This window comes from Somniosus microcephalus, chromosome 2 (assembly GCF_052327205.1).
Source record: "Somniosus microcephalus isolate GS21.2 chromosome 2, FLI_Smic_1.0, whole genome shotgun sequence".
NCBI classification, from domain to species: Eukaryota; Metazoa; Chordata; class Chondrichthyes; order Squaliformes; family Somniosidae; genus Somniosus; species Somniosus microcephalus.
In genome coordinates this window covers 4,704,433-4,728,241 of record NC_140988.1, presented here as the reverse complement: position 1 = coordinate 4,728,241, position 23,809 = coordinate 4,704,433, and the positions used below count along the sequence as shown (strand labels likewise).

At 45.6% G+C, this 23,809-nt stretch overlaps 1 protein-coding gene across 1 annotated transcript in view; it reads left to right on the top strand.

The window, feature by feature from the left end:
- LOC147122502 (general vesicular transport factor p115-like) overlaps positions 1 to 23,809 on the top strand; it is a 110,686-nt gene that overhangs the window by 1,339 nt on the left and 85,538 nt on the right. The window contains 2 exon segments of the mRNA XM_086005968.1: positions 23,414 to 23,450; positions 23,453 to 23,499. Of these exon segments, the coding sequence (XP_085862094.1) occupies positions 23,414 to 23,450; positions 23,453 to 23,499 (84 nt within the window).

The window sequence follows — 23,809 nt, the reverse complement described above, 5'->3', positions numbered from 1 at the left end:
CCCCCTTGTATTCTAGTCCTCCAGATATAAAGGCCAGCATTCCATTAGCCTTTTTGATTATTTTCTGTACCTGTTCATGACATTTTAATGATCTATGTACCTGGACACCCCCCCCCTCCCCAAGTCTCTTGCTGTGCACAATCAGGCTGCTGCGTTTCCTACAGAACACTGACTGCAATTGAGAATAATTGATTGACTGTGAAGCAATTTGGGGCATCCTGAGGATGTGAAAGGTGCTATATAAATGCAAGTTCTTAACTATCACCCTTGCAGTAAATGAGTGTGTTTACTTGTGTAACACTGCCATTGAGGAATATAAGAAAGGACAGGTCAGTAAAACCCTCTGCCGTCCATCTGGCCAGTGCCGAAAATGAAAGCTTCTCAAGAGCTCATTCCCTCAAATCATAGAATCTCACAGAGGGAGGCCATTCGGCCCATCGTGCCTGTGCCGGCTCTTTGAAAGAGCTCTCCAATTAGTCCCACTCCCCCTGCTCTTTCCCCACAGCCCTGCACATTTTAATCTTTCATGTATTTATCCAATTCCCTTTTGAAAGTCACTATTGAATCTGCTTCCACCGCCCTTTCAGGCAGCGCGTTCTAGATCACAACAACTCGCTGGGTAAAAAATAATTCTCATCTCTCGTCTAAACCGAGGCCCTGCCTGCCCCCTCGGGTCCCAGGGCCACTATTTCGAAGAAGAATTCTCCCCGGTATCCTGAACAATATTTATCCCTCACCCAACATCACTGCAACAGATGATCTGGTCATTATTACATTGCTGTTTGTGGGAGCTTGCTGTGCACAAATTGGCTGCTACGTTTCCCACATTACAACAGTGACTACACTTCAAAAAGTACTTCATTGGGAATTCCGGTCTTTCTTTCTTTCCTCTAGTTCTTACCTTAAATTCACACTCTGATTCACAAAGCTGCCGGTGAAATATCCCATTAATCTGTAATAAACACCAGCAACAATAACTTGGCTTTCGTTCCTGTAAGAATAATACTTCTCCGTCACGCTTATTTAAAGCTTTTCTGTTCACGCTTAAAAGTGATTTTTTAAAAAAAATGCTGTTCTGCTGTGCTTACCTCTGGTTCATTCCAACTTGGGTGGTACGCCGAGCTGCGTCTGCGTTCCAACGAATGTTTACAAATGCCACTGGTCTACTTGCTGCAGTTCTTGAGTCCGCCAGTAAATTAGTTACAACAATAACAACTTTCATTTATATAGTGCTTTCAGCATAGAAATTAAACATCCAAGACGCTTCACAGCGGCGTAATCAGACAGTCGACACCAAACCAAAGGAGGAATTATTAGGAGGGGAAGAGGTGGGTTTTAAGGAGAGTCTTCAGGGAGGTGCAGAGGTTTAAGGAGGACATTCTGGATGAATGGTGGGGCGAGAAAAGGCCAGTGTTGGAGGAACGCAGATTTCTCAGTATTGCAGGCGTGGAGAAGGTTGGAGCGATTGGGATGGATGAGGTCATGAAGCGATTTCAACACAAGAATGAGAATTTTACATTTGAGGCATTGGGAGAATCGGGAGCCAGTGTTGGTCAGCAAAAACACGGGGTGATGGGTGAGTGGGACTTGGTGCGAGAGTGGATGAGGGCAGCAGAGTTTTGGATGAGCTGAATTTGATGGAGTGGATAATGCCAGGCCGGCCAGGAGAGTGTTGGAATAATGAAGTCTGGAGATGACCATTGCATGGCCGAGCGTTTCAGTAGCGGATGAGCTGAGCAAGGTGCAGAGATGGGTGATGTTAGAGGTGAAAGTCGTTTTTTGTGATGGAGCGAATATGGAGGTGGAAGCACAGCTCTGGCTGAAATGTGATTAAATTCTTGTAAATTAGCAACGTTTCCCTCCATATCTGTTTTAAGTTTGTTAGCGCTTTCTATTTTTTTTAACCTGACCTATATTTGACCTCTTGTCCCACCAGACCCTGGAAACCTGTGTTGGTCCTCTTTGCCCTCGTTGCCGGTACCCGTGTCTTAACTCGCACCAAGTCCCAATCACCCATCATCAGTGCTCGTGCTTTTCAACTGATAAACTTGCTCCCCTGCCTCCCTCCCTCCCTCGTTTGATCTTTTGCTTGAACTGATGTCTTCAACAACGATCTGACAGATTCTCTTGCTTTCCTCTTGCAAGGTGTCTCTTGCCAGAGCCAACCCCATCCCACAAGAACGGCCTCTTCTTCCTCCCTCGTACCCAAGACCCTTTGCCCAGTGGTCCCAGATACCATCCTTTTGAGATCTAAATATCATCGTCCCAAACCCTTGCAGAACTAAGCCCCCCCCCCCCCACCCCGAATAACTTTCAATCCCCAGTAAATTCCTTCCCATGTGCCTAAACTGCATGGAATCTGTTTCCCACCCCATCCTGCACAATCTTAACACCCTGACTACAGTACTAGCAGGCTTCAGCACTCGCCACTCCAGTCCTACCAGACTTGGCACGATGCAAGTCCAGGACCCGCACTACTGCCAAACCCCAGAAATGTTCCCCAGTTCTCACTGCTGCCATACATCTCTTACCTACCCACGGTCTTGAACATCTTGGCTGCCATCTTAATGCATCTCCTAGGCTTAAAAAAAGAGATAAAGTTAAATGTTTAGATAAAAGGAGCATTTAATAAACCAGGTCACTCATTTGCAGTTTCCATGCAGCCAGGCACATTTTGCACAATTTGAGCCCAGAAATACTATCTCAATACACTGAAATCAAAAGCAATGTCACTTTTCCAGCCATCATAAACTGGTGGCCGTGATATTCTGCATTACGTTGCAGAAAATACTGTGTCCTCCAAATCACTGTAAGCAACACCACACAACATCTGAATTCCCATAAACAGCCGCAGTAGTTTTACCGTATGTATCTTTCTATCTATCCTGGTGTTGGGTTGGCTGAGAGTTATCAGATGGGACGGACCCTTTTCTGCCCTTTAGGAAACTTTAAGTAATCTCAGCTGATCATAAATTGAACACTGGACATCTGAAGTAAAAATGGAAAAAGCGAGAAATCCACAGCAGAGGTTAAAGTTTGAGTGAGATCGATCTGTCCCCAGTTTGGTTGATCAAACGACAGCATTCTACTGATTGTGAATAACCTAAAACTCTGAATTGGCAGAGATTGTTTAATTTGCGGTGGTTTCATGTTCCGTGCTCATTCCAGTACTCATTCAGTGAAGAGAACAGTTTCTGTCCTCATTGTCAAGGAAGCGCGGCTTGCATGGTGGTTTAAATAAATTGTCAGAAGTAGAATTTGAAAAATGTAGGTTCCCTCCATCTGTTCAGTTTTCATTTTATTTTTAGCTATCCATAGACCGTATGTCTTTCCCTGACTGACTGAGGGGGTAGGCAAGTGATCTGCTTGCTATTGGCACAATGTCCACGGACACAATCCAAGTCGATTCAGCTTTATGTCTTTGGGGAAGTGCTGAACAATTTTCTTTACCCAATAAGATAGTGGAGGTTATGAAATCTGCTGGTGGCAAGATCTGACATGTTCTACCATTCCATTGTATCAATATCAGAGGAAAGTGGAAATCTACATGTACTTAAGACGAATGTTTCCTTGAAATTTGTGAATTCAAGTTTCTTTACAAAAATCATTTACTGGATTGCTCAACCCGGTAACGTTGCAATAATGTTTCTTAATTCCTAATTAAGACTAATTACTGTTCAAATATAAATGACAAAACTCCAAACAGTAGCATTCCAGCAAATATATTTGACTGTATATAGATGGTAATTGAGAGAGGAGACCCCAGGACCCACAGAAGCAGCTGGGTGAAATATTACAAGACAAGAGTAGAAACAGAAATAACAGCATGTAGGAAAAGCTGTTACAACCCTCTGATTTATTTCCACTTAACTATGACTGTAGTGTTGCCCATAAAGACCCTGCTAAGCAAAGTTTGAATAAGATAACTGGTCGCCAGCAGACAGCAAGAATTCTCAAGTTTTGGATCTGAATTTAACAATTCTTCATTGATCGTCCAGAGATAGTTATTTTAAACAGTTACTTGTTCAGGTGTGTTTGTTTAGTTTGAATGAAAACTCCAGTATTGATGTGGTGATTTATGAAGTGGTAAATTAATATTGATAAGCTGAGACAGTGGTTCTCGGATATATTCAGCCAAGGACCATTTACCGCAGTGTTAGACTTCACTGATTTTCGAGACCAACTCTACATATTTAACAGCTATTGTCTTCGGTCCTCGCCACTGACTCCACCCCTGCCTCGTTTCATCTGCTGAAACCCTCATCCATGCCTTTGTTACTTCTAGACTTGACTATTCCAACGCACTCCTGGCTGGCCTCCCACATTCCACCCTCCGTAAACTTGAGGTCATCCAAAACTCTGCTGGTACCCGTGTCCTAACTCGCACCCAGTCCCGTTCACCCATCACCTGCTGTGCTCACTGACCTACATTGGCTCCTTGATTTTAAAATTCTCATCCTTGTTTTCAAATCCTTCCATGGCCTCGCCTCTCCCTATCTCTGTAATGCCCTACAACCCCCCAGAGATCTCTGCGTTCCTCCAATTCTGTCCTCTTGAGCATCCCTGATTTTAATCGCTCCACCATTGGCGGCCGTGCCTTCAGCTGCCTGGGCCCTAATCTCTGGAATTCCCTCCCTAAACTTCTCCGCCCCTCTCCCCTCCTTTAAGACGCTCTTAAAACCGATCTCTTTGACCAAGCTGTCCTAATATCTCCTTATGTGGCTCGGTGTCAGATTTCGTCTGATAATCGCTCCTGTGAAGCGCCGTGGGACGATTTACTCCGTTAAAGGTGCCGTATAAATACAAGTATTCTTCAACAGTTGTGATCCTTTCATGCTAATTTATAGATATTTATTATTTATACATTACAGTTGAATACATTTCCTTAGTTTTTCATGGAAATTAACCAACCCGTATAATCTTTTACTGACTTGAGCAATATTTTGTTTTTCTTATTTAATGGTTCTATGGAAAATCAGATGATTGATCACAAAACTCTCATCTCAGCTCTGCTCAGTAATTTCCTATTCAAAGTTTGTTCTGCACATGGAGTAGTCCCCGCTGGGCGGTCGGTCGCTGCTCATTTCTAACCAGTGGAAGTGAGCAAGGATTGCCATACAAGGACCCATGAACTAAGGCACTAAAAGGGATGGGGTGGAAGAAAGAATTTCACCGTGGCTTTCAAATTCAAGTGAAGTTTTGAAGCAACAGGAATTCTGTGACTGGCACACTTAATTGTTTTGGAGTACAATCGTTAAGGGTATTCCATAGTTTTATGTGGAACAATATGTTCCAATAGTTAATTCAATAAAGTTTGAAACATAAATATTGCATCTTGCTAGAGTTCTGTGTTTTCAGTTTTTAACTGAAAATTTCCTGGGAGTTTTTGGAGGTTTATTTCAGAACTTTCTATAGAACCATATAAATTGTGTATAGAGAAACAGATTGGCACAGACATGAAGGACCACATTGCCTGTCTCTTTGCTCGAAGAGCCTAACTGTAAACCTTATTTCCAGTAAGTGCCAGCTTGGCTCAGTTGGTGGTACTGTTGCCCCTGAGTCAGAAGGTTGACAATTCAAGCCCTACTCTAGGATTTGAGCACTTAATCTAGGCTGACCCTCAGTATAGTGAGATCGAGATGGTCGTTGAAAAGATTTTCAAAAAATACTTAGAGCCTCTTCATTGACCCTCTCTCTTTATTCATGGCTTTTTGGTGACTGCTTATTGTTTCTGTTTCTTCGCAGTTGCTTCTAGTACCTCCTTTTCTCACCTAACCTGTTGAGCAATCATTCATTCTGCGGAGATTAAATTTCAGGTTATCGGGTGCAAATGTAGCACAAGCCTTTTAATTAAAAAAAAAACTGATAATACATGTGGACCTCCCTGGCACTCCTAGTAAGTCGAAGGATACATTTTTTAAGGAGAGGAGCAGTATAGTCTGTCATGTATAATGCATTCTGCTGCTGCAGAGTTGTGTATAACTGTGTCCTTAGAAGCCATTTCATCTTGGGCAGATCGTCAGGTCAATTACAGGTCAGACTGGCTCTAATACTTTTTAATATTCGATTCTTGAAGATAATTGAAAGCTATTTTCTGTTGGTTGGGAACATTCTCCAGAGATGGAAAATGATTGATCTCTCATTTAAAAAAAAAGTGTTGCAGAAATGTTCATGTTTGACACATCGTGATGGGGCATGATGGCCACATTTAAAAACTTTTACGTGGATTGTTCAAGACATAGGCTTAAAACAACACCTGATTCCTATCTGTTTCTTTGCTATATACAGGAAACTTTCTGGTATCCGGCACGGACGGGACCGACGTGGTGCCGGTTCATCAACAATGCCGGACAACCGAACGCTATAGTAAAAGATACGGAGCTCAGAGTTCCGTATAAAGCGACAAACCCTGTTGCTTAGCTTCAAAACCATCGGCACAAGTTGCAAGCGTCTCTGTAGCTTAGCAACAGCTTCAGCTACACCCTTGCACAGCAACAAATGGAGTAAAAAAAGTAATAAAAGTTACCTGAACCTACTCCTGAATTTTGCCAGTGGATAGAGCGTTCCGGTTATTTAGGGGCCGGTTAATCGAAAGTTTCCTGTATACTTTTTTTATTCATTAATGGGATGTGGACGTCGCTGGCAAGACCAGCATTTATTGCTCATCCCTAATGGCCCTTGAGAAGGTGGTGGTGAGCCGCCATTTCAGAGGGCAGTTAAAAGTCAACCACATTACTGTGGGTCTGGAGTCACATATAGGCCAGACCGGGTAAGGGTGGCAGAGTTCCTTCCCTAAAGGACATTAGTGAACCAAATGGGTTTTACGACAATCCAGTAGTTTCTCGATCACCATTACTGAGACTAGCTTTTTTTTTAAATTCCAGATTTATTTAATTAACTGAATTTAAATTTCCCAGCTGCCGTGGTGGGATTTGAACTTATGTCTCAGGATCATTAGTCCAGGCCTCTGGATTACTAGCCCAGTAACATAACCACTACGCTACCGTACCCTGAAGAATCAATTTTGAGAAGCATGCACTTTAATCATCAAAACTGAATATTAACTATATGCTATGTTACATTGAACCCAGCAAAAGTTGTGATGTAATTCTAAATTGTAAATGTTAAATTAAGCACAGTTTCTATATTTCTGGAACCCAATTATTATGTTTGTGGTGAACATACTGTAGTAAATAAATTCATGATCTTATCCTTGACTACGTAGAAGGAATGCAATAAAGTAGTTATCGTGCATCTAACTGTGCGTTGTTTAGCCCTCAATATCTTTAGGGTTATTCGAGTTAAGGGGGTTTAACCAGCACTGCACTTGGCTTCTGCGGGTGAGCGAACTATGGCTGGATCCTTTGAACTAAGTTGATTTATGTCATGATTTGAGGCTAATTAGCCATTGAGTATAAAACTGCCCTACATCATTCCTCACAGCAGTACAATTTGTCTTTCTCCTTCTCTCTTGACCAACCCACCCTCCCCCCTGTCAATCATCATACCTAAAGAAGCTCCAATCCTGCTGCAGAATTGGCCGACAGCAGTAATTGGGGGAGAAGAGCCTGTAACCAGAAAAATCTCATGGTCCAGTTGAAGAGAACACTTAATTCTCCCTGACTCAGCTGTTTTTGTAACGGTGGACTTGAGCCGCTCTTGTGCTGCCAGTAGTGACTGACAGGCATTTGTATCTGTGTAAAGTGTGTGGCTCCAAGGGAATGTTGACTCCAAGGCAGAAGAGAATGACGCTGATCAAGGCCCAGTTAGATAATGGTCACTTTAAACAGAGTTCATTCTCTTCAAATACTCCAAGTTGTGCCCATGGGCTTCTCTAGCAGAACGGCAGCGCACTTTAAATGCTTTTCATTTCACATCCCGCTCATCTCCTGCATCTTGTTATTTACGGAACAAATATTCCAGAAATTGCTACTGTGGCGCAGTTCATTATTACTACTGCTGGTACTCTGTTTAAATATTCAACCGAATAATGTGTTTTATGATGATTACAAAGAGTCCCAGATTGAATGCACTCTGATGAGGTCCTAAAAGCGGAGTATAGGGAGTTAGGAGATAAATTAAAAAACAGGACCTCAAAGGTAGTAATCTCAGGATTGCTACCAGTGCCACGTGCTAGTCAGAGTAGAAATAGAAGGATACTTCAGATGAATACGTGGCTAGAGGAATGGTGCCAGGGGGAGGGATTCAAGTTCCTGGGACATTGGAACCGGTTCTGGGGGAGGTGGGACCAGTTCAAACCGGACGGTTTGCACCTGGGCAGGGCTGGAACCAATGTCCTAGGGGGAGTGTTTGCTAGTGCTGTGGGGGAGGGTTTAAACTAAAATGGCAGGGGGTTGGGAACCTGAGTAGGGAGACAGAGGAAAGGGAAACAATGATAAAAGCAAAAGATAGGAAGGAGAAAAACAAAAGTGGCAGTCAGAGAAATCAACGGTTTAAATCAAACATGGCCACAGTAAATAATAATTCTAATAGGTCTAAGAGCGTTAAAAAAACAAGCCTGAAGGCTTTGTGTCTTAATGCGAGGAGCATTTGTAATAAGGTGGATGAATTGGCTGCGCAAATAGAAGTAAACAAATACGATTTGGTTGGGATTACGGAAACGTGGCTCAAGGAAGGCCAGGATTGGGAACTCAACATCCAGGGGTGTTCGATATTCAGGAAAGATAGGCAAAAAGGAAAGGGAGGTGGGGTAGCATTACTGGTTAAAGAAGGGATTAACACAATTGTAATGAAGGATATTAGCTCTGATGAGGTGGAATCTGTATGGGTAGAATTGAGAAATACTAAGGGGAAAAAAATGTTAGTGGGAGTGGTTTATAGACCTCCAAACAGTAAGGCGGAGGTTGGGGATGGCATTAAAAGAGAAATTAAAGAAGCGTGCAATAAGGGCACAGCAGTCATCATGGGTGACTTTAATCTACATATAGATTGGGCCAACCAAATGAGTAACAGTACTGTGGAGGAGGAATTCCTGGAGTGTTTACGGGATGGTTTCCTGGACCAATATGTCGAGGAACCAACCAGAGATCAGGCCATCTTAGACTGGGTATTATGTAACGAGAAAGGATTAATTAGCAATCTTGTTGTAAGAGGCCCCTTGGGTCGGAGCGATCATAATATCGAATTCTTCATTAAGATGGAGAATGAAGTAGTTGACTCGGAGACTAGGGTCCTCAATTTAAATAAAGGAAACTATGATGGTCTGAGGAGCGAGTTGGGAAGGATTGATTGGGGAATGGCACTCAAAGGGTTGACGGTGGATAGGCAATGGCTAACATTCAAAGACCGAATGGATGAACTACAGAATTTGTTCATCCCAGTTTGGCATAAAAATAAAACAAAAAAGGTGACCCAACTGTGGCTAACAAGGGAAATTAGGGATAGCATAAGGTCCAAGGAGAGGGCATATAAATTGGCCAGAAAAAGCAATAATCCTGAGGATTGGGAGCAGTTTAGGATTCAACAAAGGAGGACAAAGGGATTAATTAAGAAAGGGAAAATAGAATATGAGAGTAAGCTTGCAGAGAACATAAAAACTGACTGTAAAAGCTTTTATAGATATGTGAAGAGAAAGAGATTGGTGAAGTCAAGCGTAGGTCCCTTGCAGTCAGAATCGGGGGAATTTATAATGGGGAACAAAGAAATGGCAGACCAACTAAATACATATTTTGGTTCTGTCTCCACAAAGGAGGACACAAATAACCTCCCAGAGATGCCGGGGAACATAGGGTCTGATGAAAGGGTGGAACTGAAAGAAATCAGTATTTGTAGGGAAATGGTGTTAGGAAAATTGATGGGACTGAAGGCCGATAAATCCCCAGGGCCTGATAATCTACATCCCAGGGTACTTAAGGAAGTGGCCCTATAAATAGTAGATGCATTGCTGGTCATCTTCCAGAACTCGATAGACTCTGGAACGGTACCCATGGATTGGCGGGTAGCTAATGTTACCCCACTATTCAAAAAAGGTGGTAGAGAAAAGGCGGGGAATTATAGACCGGTAAGCTTGACATCGGTAGTGGGGAAAATGCTAGAGTCCATTATAAAAGATGTAATAGCAGAGCACTTGGAAAGCAGTGACTGGATCGGACAAAGTCAACATGGATTTACAAAAGGTAAATCGTGCTTGACTAATCTACTGGAATTTTTTGAGGATAAGAACATAAGAAATAGGAGCAGGAGTAGGCCAATTGGCCCCTCGAGCCTGCTCCGCCATTCAATAAGATCATGGCTGATCTGATCCTAACCGCCAATCCACTATCACAGAACCATCTCCTGAATCGAACAGCATTAGACACACGAAAACAGGAGCAGGATCAGGCTACACGGCCCCTGGGCCCGCTCCGCTACCCACAGGGCCATGACCGATCCGAACCTAGGCTCATGTCCAAATTCCTGCCCGCTCCCCGTAACCCTTAATTCCCTTTTCTACTAGGAAACTGTCTATTTCTGTTTTAAATTTATGTAATGATGTAGCTTCGACAGCTTTTTGGGGCAGCATATTCCATGGACCTACCACCCTCTGAGTGAAGTAGTTCCTCCTCATCTCAGTTTTGAAAGAGCAGCCCCTTATTCTAAGACTATGCCCCCTAGTTCTAGTTTCATCCATCATCTAGAACATCCTCCCTGCATCCACCCGATCCAACCCCTTCATAATCTTATATGTTTCAATAAGATCGCCTCTCATTCTTCTGAACTCCAATGAGTAGAGTCCCAATCTACTCAACCTCTCCTCATATGTCCATCCCCTCATCCCCGGGATTAATCGAGTGAACCTTCTTTGTACTGACTCGAGAGCAAGTATGTCCTTTCTTAAGTATGGACACCAAAACTGTATGCAGTATTCCAGGTGCGGTCTCACCAATACTTTGTACAACTGAAGCAATACCTCCCTATTTTTATATTCTATCCCCCTAGCAATGAAAGCCAACATTCCATTGGCCTTCTTAATCACTTGCTGCACCTGCATACTAACCTTTTGAGTTTCGTGCACCAGGACCCCCAGATCCCTTTGTACTTCAGTACTTTCAAGTTTCTTGCCATTAAGATAATAACTTGCTCTACGATTTTTTCTGCCAAAGTGCATAACCTCACACTTTCCAGTATTGTATTCCATCTGCCAAATCTCTGCCCACTTACTTAGCCTGTCTATGTCCCCTTGCAGGTTTTTTATGTCCTCCTCACTCACTACTTTCCCTCCCATCTTAGTATCATCTGCAAACTTTGATGTGTTACACTCGGTCCCCTCCTCCAAATCGTTAATATAGATTGTAAAGAGTTGGGGACCCAGCACTGACCCCTGCGGAACACCACTAGTTACTGATTGCCAGTCTGAATATGAACCATTTATCCCAACTCTCTGCCTTCTGTTAGATAGCCAATCCTCTATCCATGCCAGAATATTACCCCCAATCCCGTGATTTTTTATCTTAAGCAATAATCTTTTGTGTGGCACCTTGTCAAATGCCTTTTGGAAGTCTAAATACACTACGTCCACTGGTTCACCTTTATCCACCCTATATGTTACTTCCTCAAAGAACTCCAGCAAATTTGTCAAACATGACTTCCCCTTCATAAAACCATGCTGACTTTGTCTTATTAAATTATGATTATCCAAATGTCCTGTTACTGTCTGCTTAATAATGGACTCCAAAATTTTACCTACCACAGATGTTAGGCTAACCGGTCTATAGTTTCCAGCCTTCTGTCTACTGCCCTTTTTAAATAAGGGTGTTACATTAGCAGTTTTCCAGTCTGCCGGGACCTTTGCTGAGTCCAGGGAGTTTTGGAAGATTATTACCAATGCATCCACAATCCCTACCGCCACTTCCCTCAAAACCCTGGGATGTAAGCCATCAGGTCCAGGTGATTTATCCGCCTTGAGTCCCATTATTTTACCAAGTACTACTTCCTCAGTGATTTTAATCGTATTTAGCTCCTCCCCCCCCCTATAGCCCCCTGCTTGTCAAGTGTTGGGATATTCTTGGTGTCCTCTACTGTAAAGACTGATACAAAATATTCATTCAGTGTTTTTGCCATCTCTGTAACTGGTAAAATAGATAAGGGAGAACCAGTAGATGTGGTGTATTTGGACTTTCAGAAGGCTTTCCATAAGGTCCCGCATAAGAGATTAGCGTGCAAAATTAAGGCACATGGGATTGGGGGCAAGGTATTGACTTGGATAGAGAACTGGTTGGCGGACAGAAAGCCAAGAGTTGGAATAAACGGGTCGTTTTCCGAGTGGCAGGCAGTGACTAGTGGGGTACCGCAAGGATCGGTCCTAGGACCCCAGCTGTTCACAATATATATTAATGATCTGGACGAGGGAATTGGATGTAATATCTCCAAATTTGCAGACGACACAAAGCTGGGGGGGAGGGTATGCTGAGGAGGATGATGTCGTGAAACTCCAGCACGATTTGGACAGGTTGGGTGATTGGGCAGAAACATGGCAAATGCACTATAATGTGGATAAATGTGAGGTTATCCACTTTGGTAGCAAAAACAGGAAGGCAGATTATTATTTGAATGGTAATAGATTGGGAGAAGGGGAAGTGCAAAGAGACCTGGGTGTTCTTGTACACCAGTCGCTGAATGTAAGCATGCAGGTGCAGCAGGCGGTTAAGAAGGCAAATGGTATGTTGGCCTTCGTAGCAAGAGGGTTCAAGTACAAGAACAAGGATGTCTTGCTGCAGTTGTACAGGGCCTTGGTGAGACCACACCTTGAGTATTGTGTGCAGTTTTGGTCGCCTTACCTGAGGAAGGACGTTCTTGCCATGGAAGGAGTGCAGCGAAGATTCACCAGGCTGATACCTGGGATGGCAGGAATGACGTATGAGGAGAGATTGTGTCGATTGGGCTTATACTCACTGGAGTTTAGAAGATTGAGAGGGGATCTCATCGAAACCTATAAAATTCTGTCAGGCCTGGACAGACTAGATGCAGGAAGGATGTTTCTGATGGCCGGGGAGTCCAGAACCAGGGGTCATAGTCTAAGGATAAGGGGTAAGCCATTTAGGACTGAAATGAGGAGGAATTTCTTCACCCAGAGAGTGGTGAACCTGTGGAATTCTCTGCCACAGAGGGCGGTGGAGGCCAGTTCATTAAGTATATTCAAGAAAGAGTTGGATATATTTCTTAAGGCTAAAGGGATCAAGGGATATGGGGAGAAGGCAGGGACCGGGTACTGAATTTGGATGATCAGCCATGATCTCATTGAATGGCGGAGCAGGCTCGAAGGGCCGAATGGCCTACTCCTGCTCCTATCTTCTATGTATCTATGATTGCTGGTCCCTCGCTGGTTGAGTTTATATTTAGCTCTAGTGACTGTTGAAAAGGTGTTTTAATGCACCTTCTAGATAAACCAGCACTGCAACGAAAAAAAACGCTAGCTGATTCCATAAATAGTTTTAAAACAGAGTAGGACAGGTACTTGAGGATGAGCAACTTACAGGGTTGCGGACAGAAAGCGGGGGTTTGGGACTAAGCACGACGGCTCTTTCAAAAAGCCAGCACAGGCATGACTACTATACGTTTCTGTGATTCTATTCTCAAGAATCAAGATGTATTCGGTGAATAAATCTGGAATTTAAAATGGAAACTCTTGAGTTATTGATTGAGGCAAAGAAGCTGCTCAAATCCTTTCCTTCCTCTGTAGGCTCAAAGTTCATGAATGCTGATGTTTATTGCATTCTGGCTGAACTTCGATACCAAAGCAGAACTGCGCATATTCCAGAATAAATGACGCTGTTCCGTTTATCTGTGATCATCTGTGCAGGAGAGACTTATGAGGAAGTTCCAATCTTTTTCTTGAAGGCTGTTGGAGAAGTGAATATCACTGTAGCTTGTAATATGTTTCCTGGTGTTCAACAGTGAAGCCTTAATCTGGAAGCTGATGGTGCTTTTGATCTCCATCATAAAATGTTTGTCTTGTCCGCAAAAGTTAAGGAGTAGTTTTGTGTGGTTGTGCCCTTTCGTGGCCTGTGGTGGAGACTAGGGCAGTAGATAGGGCTTTAAACTAATGAAGTGAGGGTGGGAGGATTCAAGAAAGGGTAAATTCAAAAGCAGTAAGAGAAATGTCAAGGCAGTATAGCAGAGTAGTGATCTGGGTAAAGAAGTAGAGTGGGTCAGGAAGAGACAAAGATTAACGAAGGTAATAGGGTATTAGTGACTAAAGTGACATCGGGGAAAAATAGAAAAAAGTTAAAACTAAAGATACTATATCTGAATGCAAGGGTAATTACGTAATCATGGGGGACTTTAACTTTCATATAGACTGGGCAAACCAAATTTGCAGAAATAATGCAGAGGAAGAGTTCATAGAATGCATTCAAGATAGTTTTCTAGATCAGTATGTCAAGGAACCTATGAGGGAATTAGCTATTTTTGATCTAGTACTGTGCAATGAGACCGGGTTAATTAATAACCTTGTAGCAAAGGAGCCTCTGGGGAGCAGTGATCATAATATGTTAGAATTTTATGTTGCGTTTGAGAGTGATTTAGTTAAGGCCAAAACTAGGGTCCTAAACCTGAACAAGCAAATTATGTAGGTATGACAGGTGAGTTAGCTAAGGTAGGTTGAGAAACTAGATTAAAAGATATGACAGTAGAAAAGCAATGGCAAACATTTAAAGAAATAATTCATAATTTGCCATGAATATACATTCCCTTAAGGAATAAAAAGACCACGGGAAAAATGGTCCAACCATAGCTAACAAGGAATTAAAGGAAGAGGCTTATAATGCTGCAAAAATGAGTAGTAAGTCTGAGGATTGGGAGGATTTTAGAATTCAGCAAAGGAGGACCAAGAACTTGATAAAGAAAGGGAAAATATGAGTGTAAACTAGCAAGAGACATAAAAACAGACTATAAAAGCTTCTATAGGTATGTAAAAAGTAAAAGATGAGCGAAAGTAAACGTGGGTCCCTTACAGGCTGAGACAGGAGAAATTATAATGGTGAATAAGGAAATGGCAGAGAAATTAAACAAATACTTTCTTCACATAAGAAGATGCAAAAAACCTGGAAAAAGTGGAGAACCAAGGGTCTAACGAGAATGAGGAACTGAAAGAAATTAGTATTAGTAAAAAATTGTACTGGAGAAACTAATGGGACTGAAAGCTGATAAATCCCCTGGATCTGATGGCCTACACACTAGGGTTTTAAAAGAGGTGGCTATAGAGATAGTGAATGCGTTGGTTGTCATCTTCCAAAATTCCACAGATTATAGAATGGTTCCCGTGGATTGGAAGGTAGCAAATGTAACCCCACTATTTAAGAAAGGAGGGACAGAGAAAATGGGGAACTACAGACCAGTTAGCCTGACCTCAGTAGTAGGGAAAATGCTAGACTATTATTAAGGACGTGGTAACAGGGCATTTAGAAAATAATAATAGGATTGGGCAGAGTCAACATGGATTTATGAAAGGGAAATTATGTTTGATGCATCCCTTAGAGTTTTTTGAGGTTATAACTAGTAGAATAGATGAGGGGAACCAGTGGATGTGGTGTACAGGAAACTCTCTTTTTACCGGCACCTAAATAACCGGAAATCTCTCTTAACCGGCAAAATTCAGGAGTGGGTTCAGGTAAGTTTTACTTCATATTAGTGGCCATGTAACCGGGGTTCCTGGATCTGTGGCTGTGTAACCGGGGTTCCTGCACCTGTTGCCATGCAACAGGGACGCCTGGATCTGTGGCCGTGTACGGGGCTCTCGTACCGTGGTAAGTATACCTCTCTGTAATCCGGACTTTTTGATCAACCGGCACCACGCCGGTCCCGTCGGTACCGGATAAAAAAGAATTTCCTGTATTTGGATTTTCAGAAGGCATTCGATAAAGTACCACAGAAGAGGCTATTAAACACAATTAGGGCTCATGGGACTAGGGGTAATATACTTGCATGGATTGAGGATTGGTAAACGGACAGAAAACGGAGTAGGAATAAATGGGTCATTTTCGGGTTGGCAGGCTGTAACTAGTGGGGTACCGCAATGATCAGTGCTTGGGCCTCAGCTATTCACAATCTACATCAATGATTTGGATGAGGGGACCAAATGTAATATCCAAGTTTGCTGCTGATACAAAGCTGGGTGAGAATGTAAGTTGTGAAGAGAATGCAAAGGCTTCAAGGGGATATAGACAGGCTAAAGCAAATGGTATGTTGGTCTTTATTACAAGAGGATTTGAGTATAAGAGTAAAGACGTCTTACTACAATTATATAGGGCCCTGGTGAGACCACACCTGGAGTATTGTGTACAGTTTTGGTCTCCTTACCGAAGGAAGGATATACTTGCCATAGAGGGAGTGCAACGAAGGTTCACCAGACTGGTTCCTGGGATGGGGGGACTGTCCTATGAGGAGAGATTGAGTAGACTAGGCCTATATTCTCTGGAGTTTAGAAGAATGAGGGGTGATCTCATTGAAAAATTCTTACAGGGTTTGACAGGGTAGATGCAGGGAGGATGTTTCCCCCTGGCTGGGGAGTCTAGAACCAGGGGTCACAGTCTCAGGATAAGGGGTCGGCCATTTAGGACTGAGATGAGGAGGAATTTCTTCACTCAGAGGGTGGTGAATCTTTGGAATTCTCTGCCCCAGAGGGCTGTGGAGACTCAGTCGTTGAGTATATTCAAGACAGAGATCGATAGATTTTTGAATATTAAGGGAATCAAGGGATATGGGGATAGTGCAGGAAAGTGGAGATGAGGTGGAAGATCAGCCGTGATCTTATTGAATGGCGGAGCAGGCTCGAGGGGCCGAATGGCTGGCTCCTGCTCCTATTTCTTGTGTAACTGACTGTGTCATAAGAACATATCTACCTGGTCATGCCAGCTACAGACAAATAGGTACATGATACTTGGTGAGTTTTGAAAGTGCAGACTTTCCAACTTTGAATCGTGGTGTGTTTCTCAGCCTCATTGTCCCACTTACCTCAGCAAGTGCTGTGTGTTTTCCAGACTTGGCTACATCAAGGATTCATGGCAAAAAAAACCCCTTGGCATATGTACTGTAATAATGCAACTACTGCATAGGCTTAGATCGACCTGAACTTTTGGAACTGCTATTGACGCCCATGATAGTGGTGTCAGATTGTGTAAATAATTGTGGGTTGTCATTTAGCTAATATGTACCTTGATGCGCTATCAATTACTCATAAAAGACTGAGAGTTAGAAGAGTAACTAAAGGCTTTTATTAACAACAGAATGGAGGTCTGCCTCGCGTGGTCGACCGGTCCAGGATACAAAGGGCTGGGGAGCAGTCACCTTTATACTAGGACTTGTGGGAGGAGTCAGCCGAGGCATGTCCAGGCATGCACACAGTGGAATACAAACAGGAATACAAACAGTGGTTTACCACATTCACCCCTTGTTTAAAATTGAGTCCGGCGGGGTGAAGTGTATTAAAAGTTAGTGTATTGGAGTCTCTCCGGAGGTCTTGTCTGCCGCTGTGATCGGCGTGGCGACGGCAGGGGTAGTGAAGCTTCCGGCGTTGAGTCCAGCGTAGGCTGTGGCACAGGCGTGTCGTCCTCGTAGATGTCGAGCGGGTCGCGAGGCCCAGGCCTGCCGTCTGCTGGGGCTGGATATCGGATCGTGGGGGGGGGGTGGTGGTAGTGGGTAGTGGGTTACTGCGGCCCCCGAGGGTGCAAGGTCTCTTATGGAGACTGTGTCCTCCCGCCCGTCCGGGTATGCGATGTAAGCATACTGGGGGTTGGCGTGGAGGAGGTCGACCCTCTCGACCAGGGGGTCCGTTTTATGGGTCCTCACGTGTCTTCTCAGTAGGACCGGCCCTGGGGACGTCAGCCATGGCGGTAGCGATGTCCCCGATGTGGACTTCCTTGGGAAGACAAACATTTTCTCATGAGGGGTGGCGTTAGTGGCAGTGCAGAGCAGTGACCGAATAGAGTGGAGCGCATTGGGGAGCACATCCTGCCAGCGGGAGGTCGGAAGGCCCCTAGACTTTAAGGCTAGCAGGACGGCCTTCCAAACTGTCGCATTTTCTCTTTCCACCTGTCCGTTCCCCCGGGGGTTGTAACTGGTGGTCCTGCTTGTGGCAATACCCCTAGTTAGCAGGTACTGACGGAGTTCGTTGCTCATAAACGATGAGCCCCGGTCGCTATGGATATAGCTGGAGAAGCCGAACAGGGTGAAGAGGTTGTTCAGACATTTAATGACCGTGGCACTGGTCATGTCCGGGCAGGGGAAGGCGAACGGGAAACGGGAGTACTCATCAATAATATTGAGGAAGTACACATTGCGGTCAGAGGAGGGGAGAGGCCCTTTAAAATCAACGCTCAGGCGCTCGAAGGGGCGAGTGGCTTTTATCAGGTGGGCCCTGTCTGGTCTATAAAAGTGCGCTTTGCACTCAGCGCAGACTTGGCAGTTCCTGGTCATGGTCCTGACCTCCTCAATAGAGTAAGGCAGGTTGCGGGCCTTGATGAGGTGGAAGAACCTGGTGACCCCCGGGTGGCAGAGGTCATTGTGGAGGGCCCGCAGTCTATCGATCTGCGCGCTGGCGCAGGTGCCACGCGATAGCGCATCCGGGGGTTCATTTAGCTTCCCGGGCCGGTACAAGATCTCGTAGTTGTAGGTGGAAAGTTCGATTCTCCACCTCAAGATCTTGTCATTTTTGATTTTGCCCCTCTGCTTGTTGTTAAACATAAAAGCAACTGAACGCTGGTCAGTGAGCAGGGTAAATCGTTTTCCGGCCAGGTAGTGCCTCCAATGACGCACAGCCTCCACAATCGCCTGGGCCTCCTTCTCAACAGCGGAGTGTCTGGTCTCCGGGCCTTGGAGGGTTCGTGAAAAGAAGGCCACGGGTCTCCCCGCCTGATTGAGGGCAGCGGCCAGGGCAAAGTCGGACGCGTCGCTTTCCACCTGGAAGGGGATGGATTCGTCCACTGCGTGCATGGTGGCTTTGGCAATGTCCTCCTTGATACGGTGGAAGGCTAAGCGGGCCTCTGCCGTCAAGGGAAAAGAGGTGGACTTGATCAGCGGACGGGCCTTGTCCGCATAGTAGGGGACCCACTGGGCGTTATAGGAGAAAAACCCAAGGCACCTCTTCAGGGCCTTGAGGCAGTGGGGCAGTGGGAGTTCCATAAGGGGACGCATCCGGTCGGGGCCGATGACTCCGTGTTCCACAACACAGCCAAGGATGGCGAGGCGGTTTGTGCGGAATATGCACTTCTCCTTGTTATATGTCAGGTTTAGGAGTTGGGCGGTGCGGAGGAATTTTTCGAGGTTTGCGTCATGGTCCTGCAAGTCACGGCCGCAGATGGTCACATTGTCCAGATATGGGAAAGTGGCCTGCAACGCATTTTGATCTACCATCCGGTCCATCTCCCTTTGGAAGACGGAGACCCCGTTGGTGACGCCAAAGGGAACCCTAAGGAAGTGATAGAGGCGGCCGTTTGCCTCAAAGGCAGTGTACTGGCGGTCCTCAGGGCGGATGGGGAGCTGGTGGTACGCTGATTTCAGGTCAATGGTCGAGAAGACGCGGTACTGCGCGATCTGGTTGACCATATCAGCTATACGGGGGAGTGGGTAGGCGTCCAGCAGGGTGTAGCGATTTATTGTCTGGCTGTAGTCGATGACCAGGCGCTGCTTCTCGCCGGTCTTAACGACCACAACCTGGGCTCGCCAGGGGCTGGTGCTGCCCTCAATAATCCCTTCTTTCAGGAGCCGCTCCACTTCGGTTTTAATGAAAACCCTGTCCCCGGCACTGTATCGCCTGCTCTTTGTGGCGATGGGCTTACAGTCGGGGGTGAGGTTAGCAAACAGTGGTGGGGGGGTGACTCTGAGTGTGGAGAGGTTGCACCTGGTGCGCGGCGGGCAATTTGGAAGCTGCTGGCTGCGGACTGTGAGTGGGGGTAGGGGTCCACCGTACGCCATCGTAACACTTTTAAGGTGGCACTGAAAATCTAACCCCAGCAGGACGGCAGCGCAGAGGTCAGGCAGGACCAGAAGTTTAAAATGATCGTACACGGTCCCGTCTACTACGAGTGTCACCACGCAGTAGCCGCCGATGTCCGCTGACTGGGACTCGGAGGCCATAGAAATCCGCTGTTGCGCAGGCAGGACTGGGAGAGAGCAACGCCGCACCGTGTCGGGGTGGATGAAGCTCTCCGTGCTCCCAGAGTCAAAAAGGCAGATTGTATCGTGACCATTTACCTTAATGTCCATTGTGGAACTGGCCAGTTGGTGCGGTCTCGCTTGGTCCAGTGTAACGGATGCCAGCGTAGGGGTCGGTGTGTCGCTGCGGGTATCAGATGAGGCGGTGTCGGGGGCCTGCTGCGTCCCGGCTGTCGTCCAAGATGGCGGCGTCCATGATCCCCATGTGGCTGGAGGCGTCCAAAATGGCTGCTGTACCGGTGATTCGCACATGGCCGGGGAGGTCCAAGATGGCGGCCCGCATGGCCCACACGCGGCGCTGCTGGGGTTCGGGGTGGCTTTGGCCCTGCAGACGCTAGCGTAGTGTCCCTTCTTCCCGCAGCCCGAGCAGATCGCATTTTTCGCCGGGCAGCGCGCTCTGGGGTGTTTTGCCTGGCCACAGAAGTAGCATTTCTGGCCTTGGGGCACTGCTGTCTGGCCTTGGGACACTGCTGCGGTAGTTGGGCCGTTGATGGGGTGTGGCTGGGGTGGCACGGCGCCATGAGGCGGTCCTACCGTGTCCCAGGCTGTCATTCCCCGCGGCGTCCACGGTGCAGAGGAGTAGGCATCCATGCTCTGGTAGGCTGCATCCAACGATAGTGCGAGTTCAGAGGCCTTGTTGAGGCTGTCGGGTGTAATTGGATCTGTGGCCCGCTACAAAAGCGTCCCGGATAAGTTCCTCTGTGTACACGGCGGCCTTTACATCCTTACACCCACAGGCCCGGCCAAGCACAGACAGTGCCTGAAGGTATTCCACGGTCGATTCCCCAGGTTGTTGTTTACGACTCCCCAGAAGGTGCCTGGCGTACACTTCGTTCACTGGGTGCGTATACTGGTCCTTGAGGAGCTTGATAGCATCCGCGTACGAGGTCGCGTCTTGGATGACCGAGTACACTCGGTGGTTCACTTTGGAGGTCAGGACAGCCAGTTTGTCCTCTTCCGATTTGATTGCTTCGGAGGCGGTCAGGAATTTTTCGAAACACTTAAGCCAGTGAGTAAACTTGGTGGATGAGTCCGCCTCCCGATGATCTAAGTCCAGGCATGCTGGTGTGAGGATCTTCTCCATTATAAAAATGTTGTTAATAAAATTGATGCGCTATCAATTACTCATAAAAGACTGAGAGTTAAGAGAGTAACTAAAGGCTTTTATTAACAAAAGAATGAAGGTCTGCCTCGAGTGGTCGACCGGTCCAGGATACAAAGGGCTGGGGAGCAATCACCTTTATACTAGGACTTGTGGGAGGAGTCAGCCGAGGCATGTCCAGGCATGTACACAGTGGAATACAAACAGGAATACAAACAGTGGTTTACCACATACCTGTTGCTTGCTTTTTTGAGTCTTGATGTTTCAAATGGAAAACTGATTTTTGATGAACTGATTTTACCTGAATTTATCGGAGCCTTTATTTTCTTCTGGTTTTTCTCCCATTCAATGCTAAAAATTGAACCTGAAAAATATCCTCCCCAAAAAACTTAAAATTGACTTGGGAACCGACTTTAATGATGCTAAGCTATAAAACAGTTTCACTCAGTATTGTGGATAGCTGTGCTTCCACTGGCATGGAACTGAATTTCTCAGCCATCATAGTACTTTTTTATAAATATATGTCTACCACTATTAACTACAGCACATTGAGTACAAAATGCTTAATTAGCTTGGTGATAACTAAATTAGTCAATGTCAGGTTATTGCTTTTGAAGCATGTTGTGTGATAGTATATCAATAGATCAGAGTTGTCTTAATACCTTAGCCACGAGCCACATGTGGCTAATTGGGAAACTGACAAGGTTAGGGACTTCGTTAAAATAGTCCAGAGAAGTAAATTTGCTCTAATGCTTAGAAAGAAAGAAAGACTTGCATTTCTACAGCGCCTTTCACGATCACCGGACATCCCAAAGTGCTTTACAGCCAATGAAGTACTTTTGAAGTATTGGAATGTTGGAAACACGGCAGCCAATTTGCGCACAGCAAGCTTCCACAAACAGCAATGTGATAATGACCAGATCATCTGTTTTTTTAGTGATGTTGATTGAGGGATAAATATTGGCCCAGGACACCAGGTAGAAATGCCCCTGCTCGAAATAGTGCCTTGGATCTTTTACGTCCAGCTGAGAGAACAGACGGGGCCTTGGATTAATGTCTCATCCGAAAGACGGCACCTCCGACAGTGCGGCGCTCCCTCAGTACCGCCCCTCCGACAGTGCGGCGCTCCCTCAGTACCGCCCCTCCGACAGTGCGGCGCTCCCTCAGTACCGCCCCTCCGACAGTGCGGCGCTCCCTCAGTACCGCCCCTCCGACAGTGCGGCGCTCCCTCAGTACCGCCCCTCCGACAGTGCGGCGCTCCCTCAGTACCGCCCCTCCGACAGTGCGGCGCTCCCTCAGTACCGCCCCTCCGACAGTGCGGCGCTCCTTCAGTACCGCCCCTCCGACAGTGCGGCGCTCCTTCAGTACCGCCCCTCCGACAGTGCGGCGCTCCTTCAGCACTGCCCCTCCGACAGTGCGGCGCTCCCTCAGCACTGCACTGGAGTGTCAGCCTAGATTTTGGCGCTCAAGTCTCCGGAGTGGGACTTGAACCCACAACCTTCTGACTCCGAGGCGAGAGTGCTATCCCCTGAGCCACAGCTGACACTGTCAATCTAAATTCATTCTGCAGCATTTTGGGTTTAATTAGGTGAAGACTTTCACTAGAGTTAACTTGCAGACCTGCTTGTATATTTGAGGCAGACCTGCTTGTATATTTTGAGGCAAAATAATAAAATCTGGATTCAGTTCACTGAAGGTGCATTTGCCCTGCAATTGTAGCATCTGTGCAGAGTGGGTTTTATGTTGCAGTTATAGTGAAAATTCAGCTTGATCCTGGTGTCAACACTAAACTTGTGGAGTGTGTATGTTCAGGAGAACAACTTGACAGCAGTAGCTTAGTGCTTTATTTGCTTATGTCCATTTTCAGTTCATACTAATGCAGCATTTTCCCATTGATCTCGGCGAGTTTTCTTTGTATCTCAGTAGGACCTCAATTGGTGCAAGTCGGATACTTAGCTGAGTTTAAAGTCGACTTCATGAAGTGTAATAATTTATGTTTTATCAGTATTCGTGGATTGTATTTGTTGGCTAAAGGTTAATCATCAAAGGATTCTAGCAGAGGCTTTCAATCCTTGAATGCCTTTTGACAGTTAAACTAAACTGTATTTGTAGTCTTGGCTATGTTCAGCGTTCAAAGTGTTACCCTTTCATTTCCTGGCACAGGTTCAGAAGCTGTGTGATCGAGTTGCCTCTTCAACTCTGTTGATGACCGCAGAGATGCTGTCCGTGCACTCAAAGCACTATCTAAGGTATGTCCTGGACACACACACCCAATTTTTCAGCTGCAGAGTCTTCCTTGTGTGGAATGTGTAATTTTTAATGAGAAAAAGTATAACTTTGTGGCCAAGCTCTTAACTGCTGAGTTCCAGCAGGAGCTGACTGTCATTTGAACTAACACCTCACCAGGTTGAGGCATACTGATTTTGATCCAGATTGAATAATAAAGCAAACATAATATAGTAGCAAGGTGTTTCATTGGGGGGGGAGGGGAGAGCGGGGAAGCGGGGAAACGAAGATCAATCATGGAGTGATATGTAGTCCCTCCCTCCGGCCTCGCCC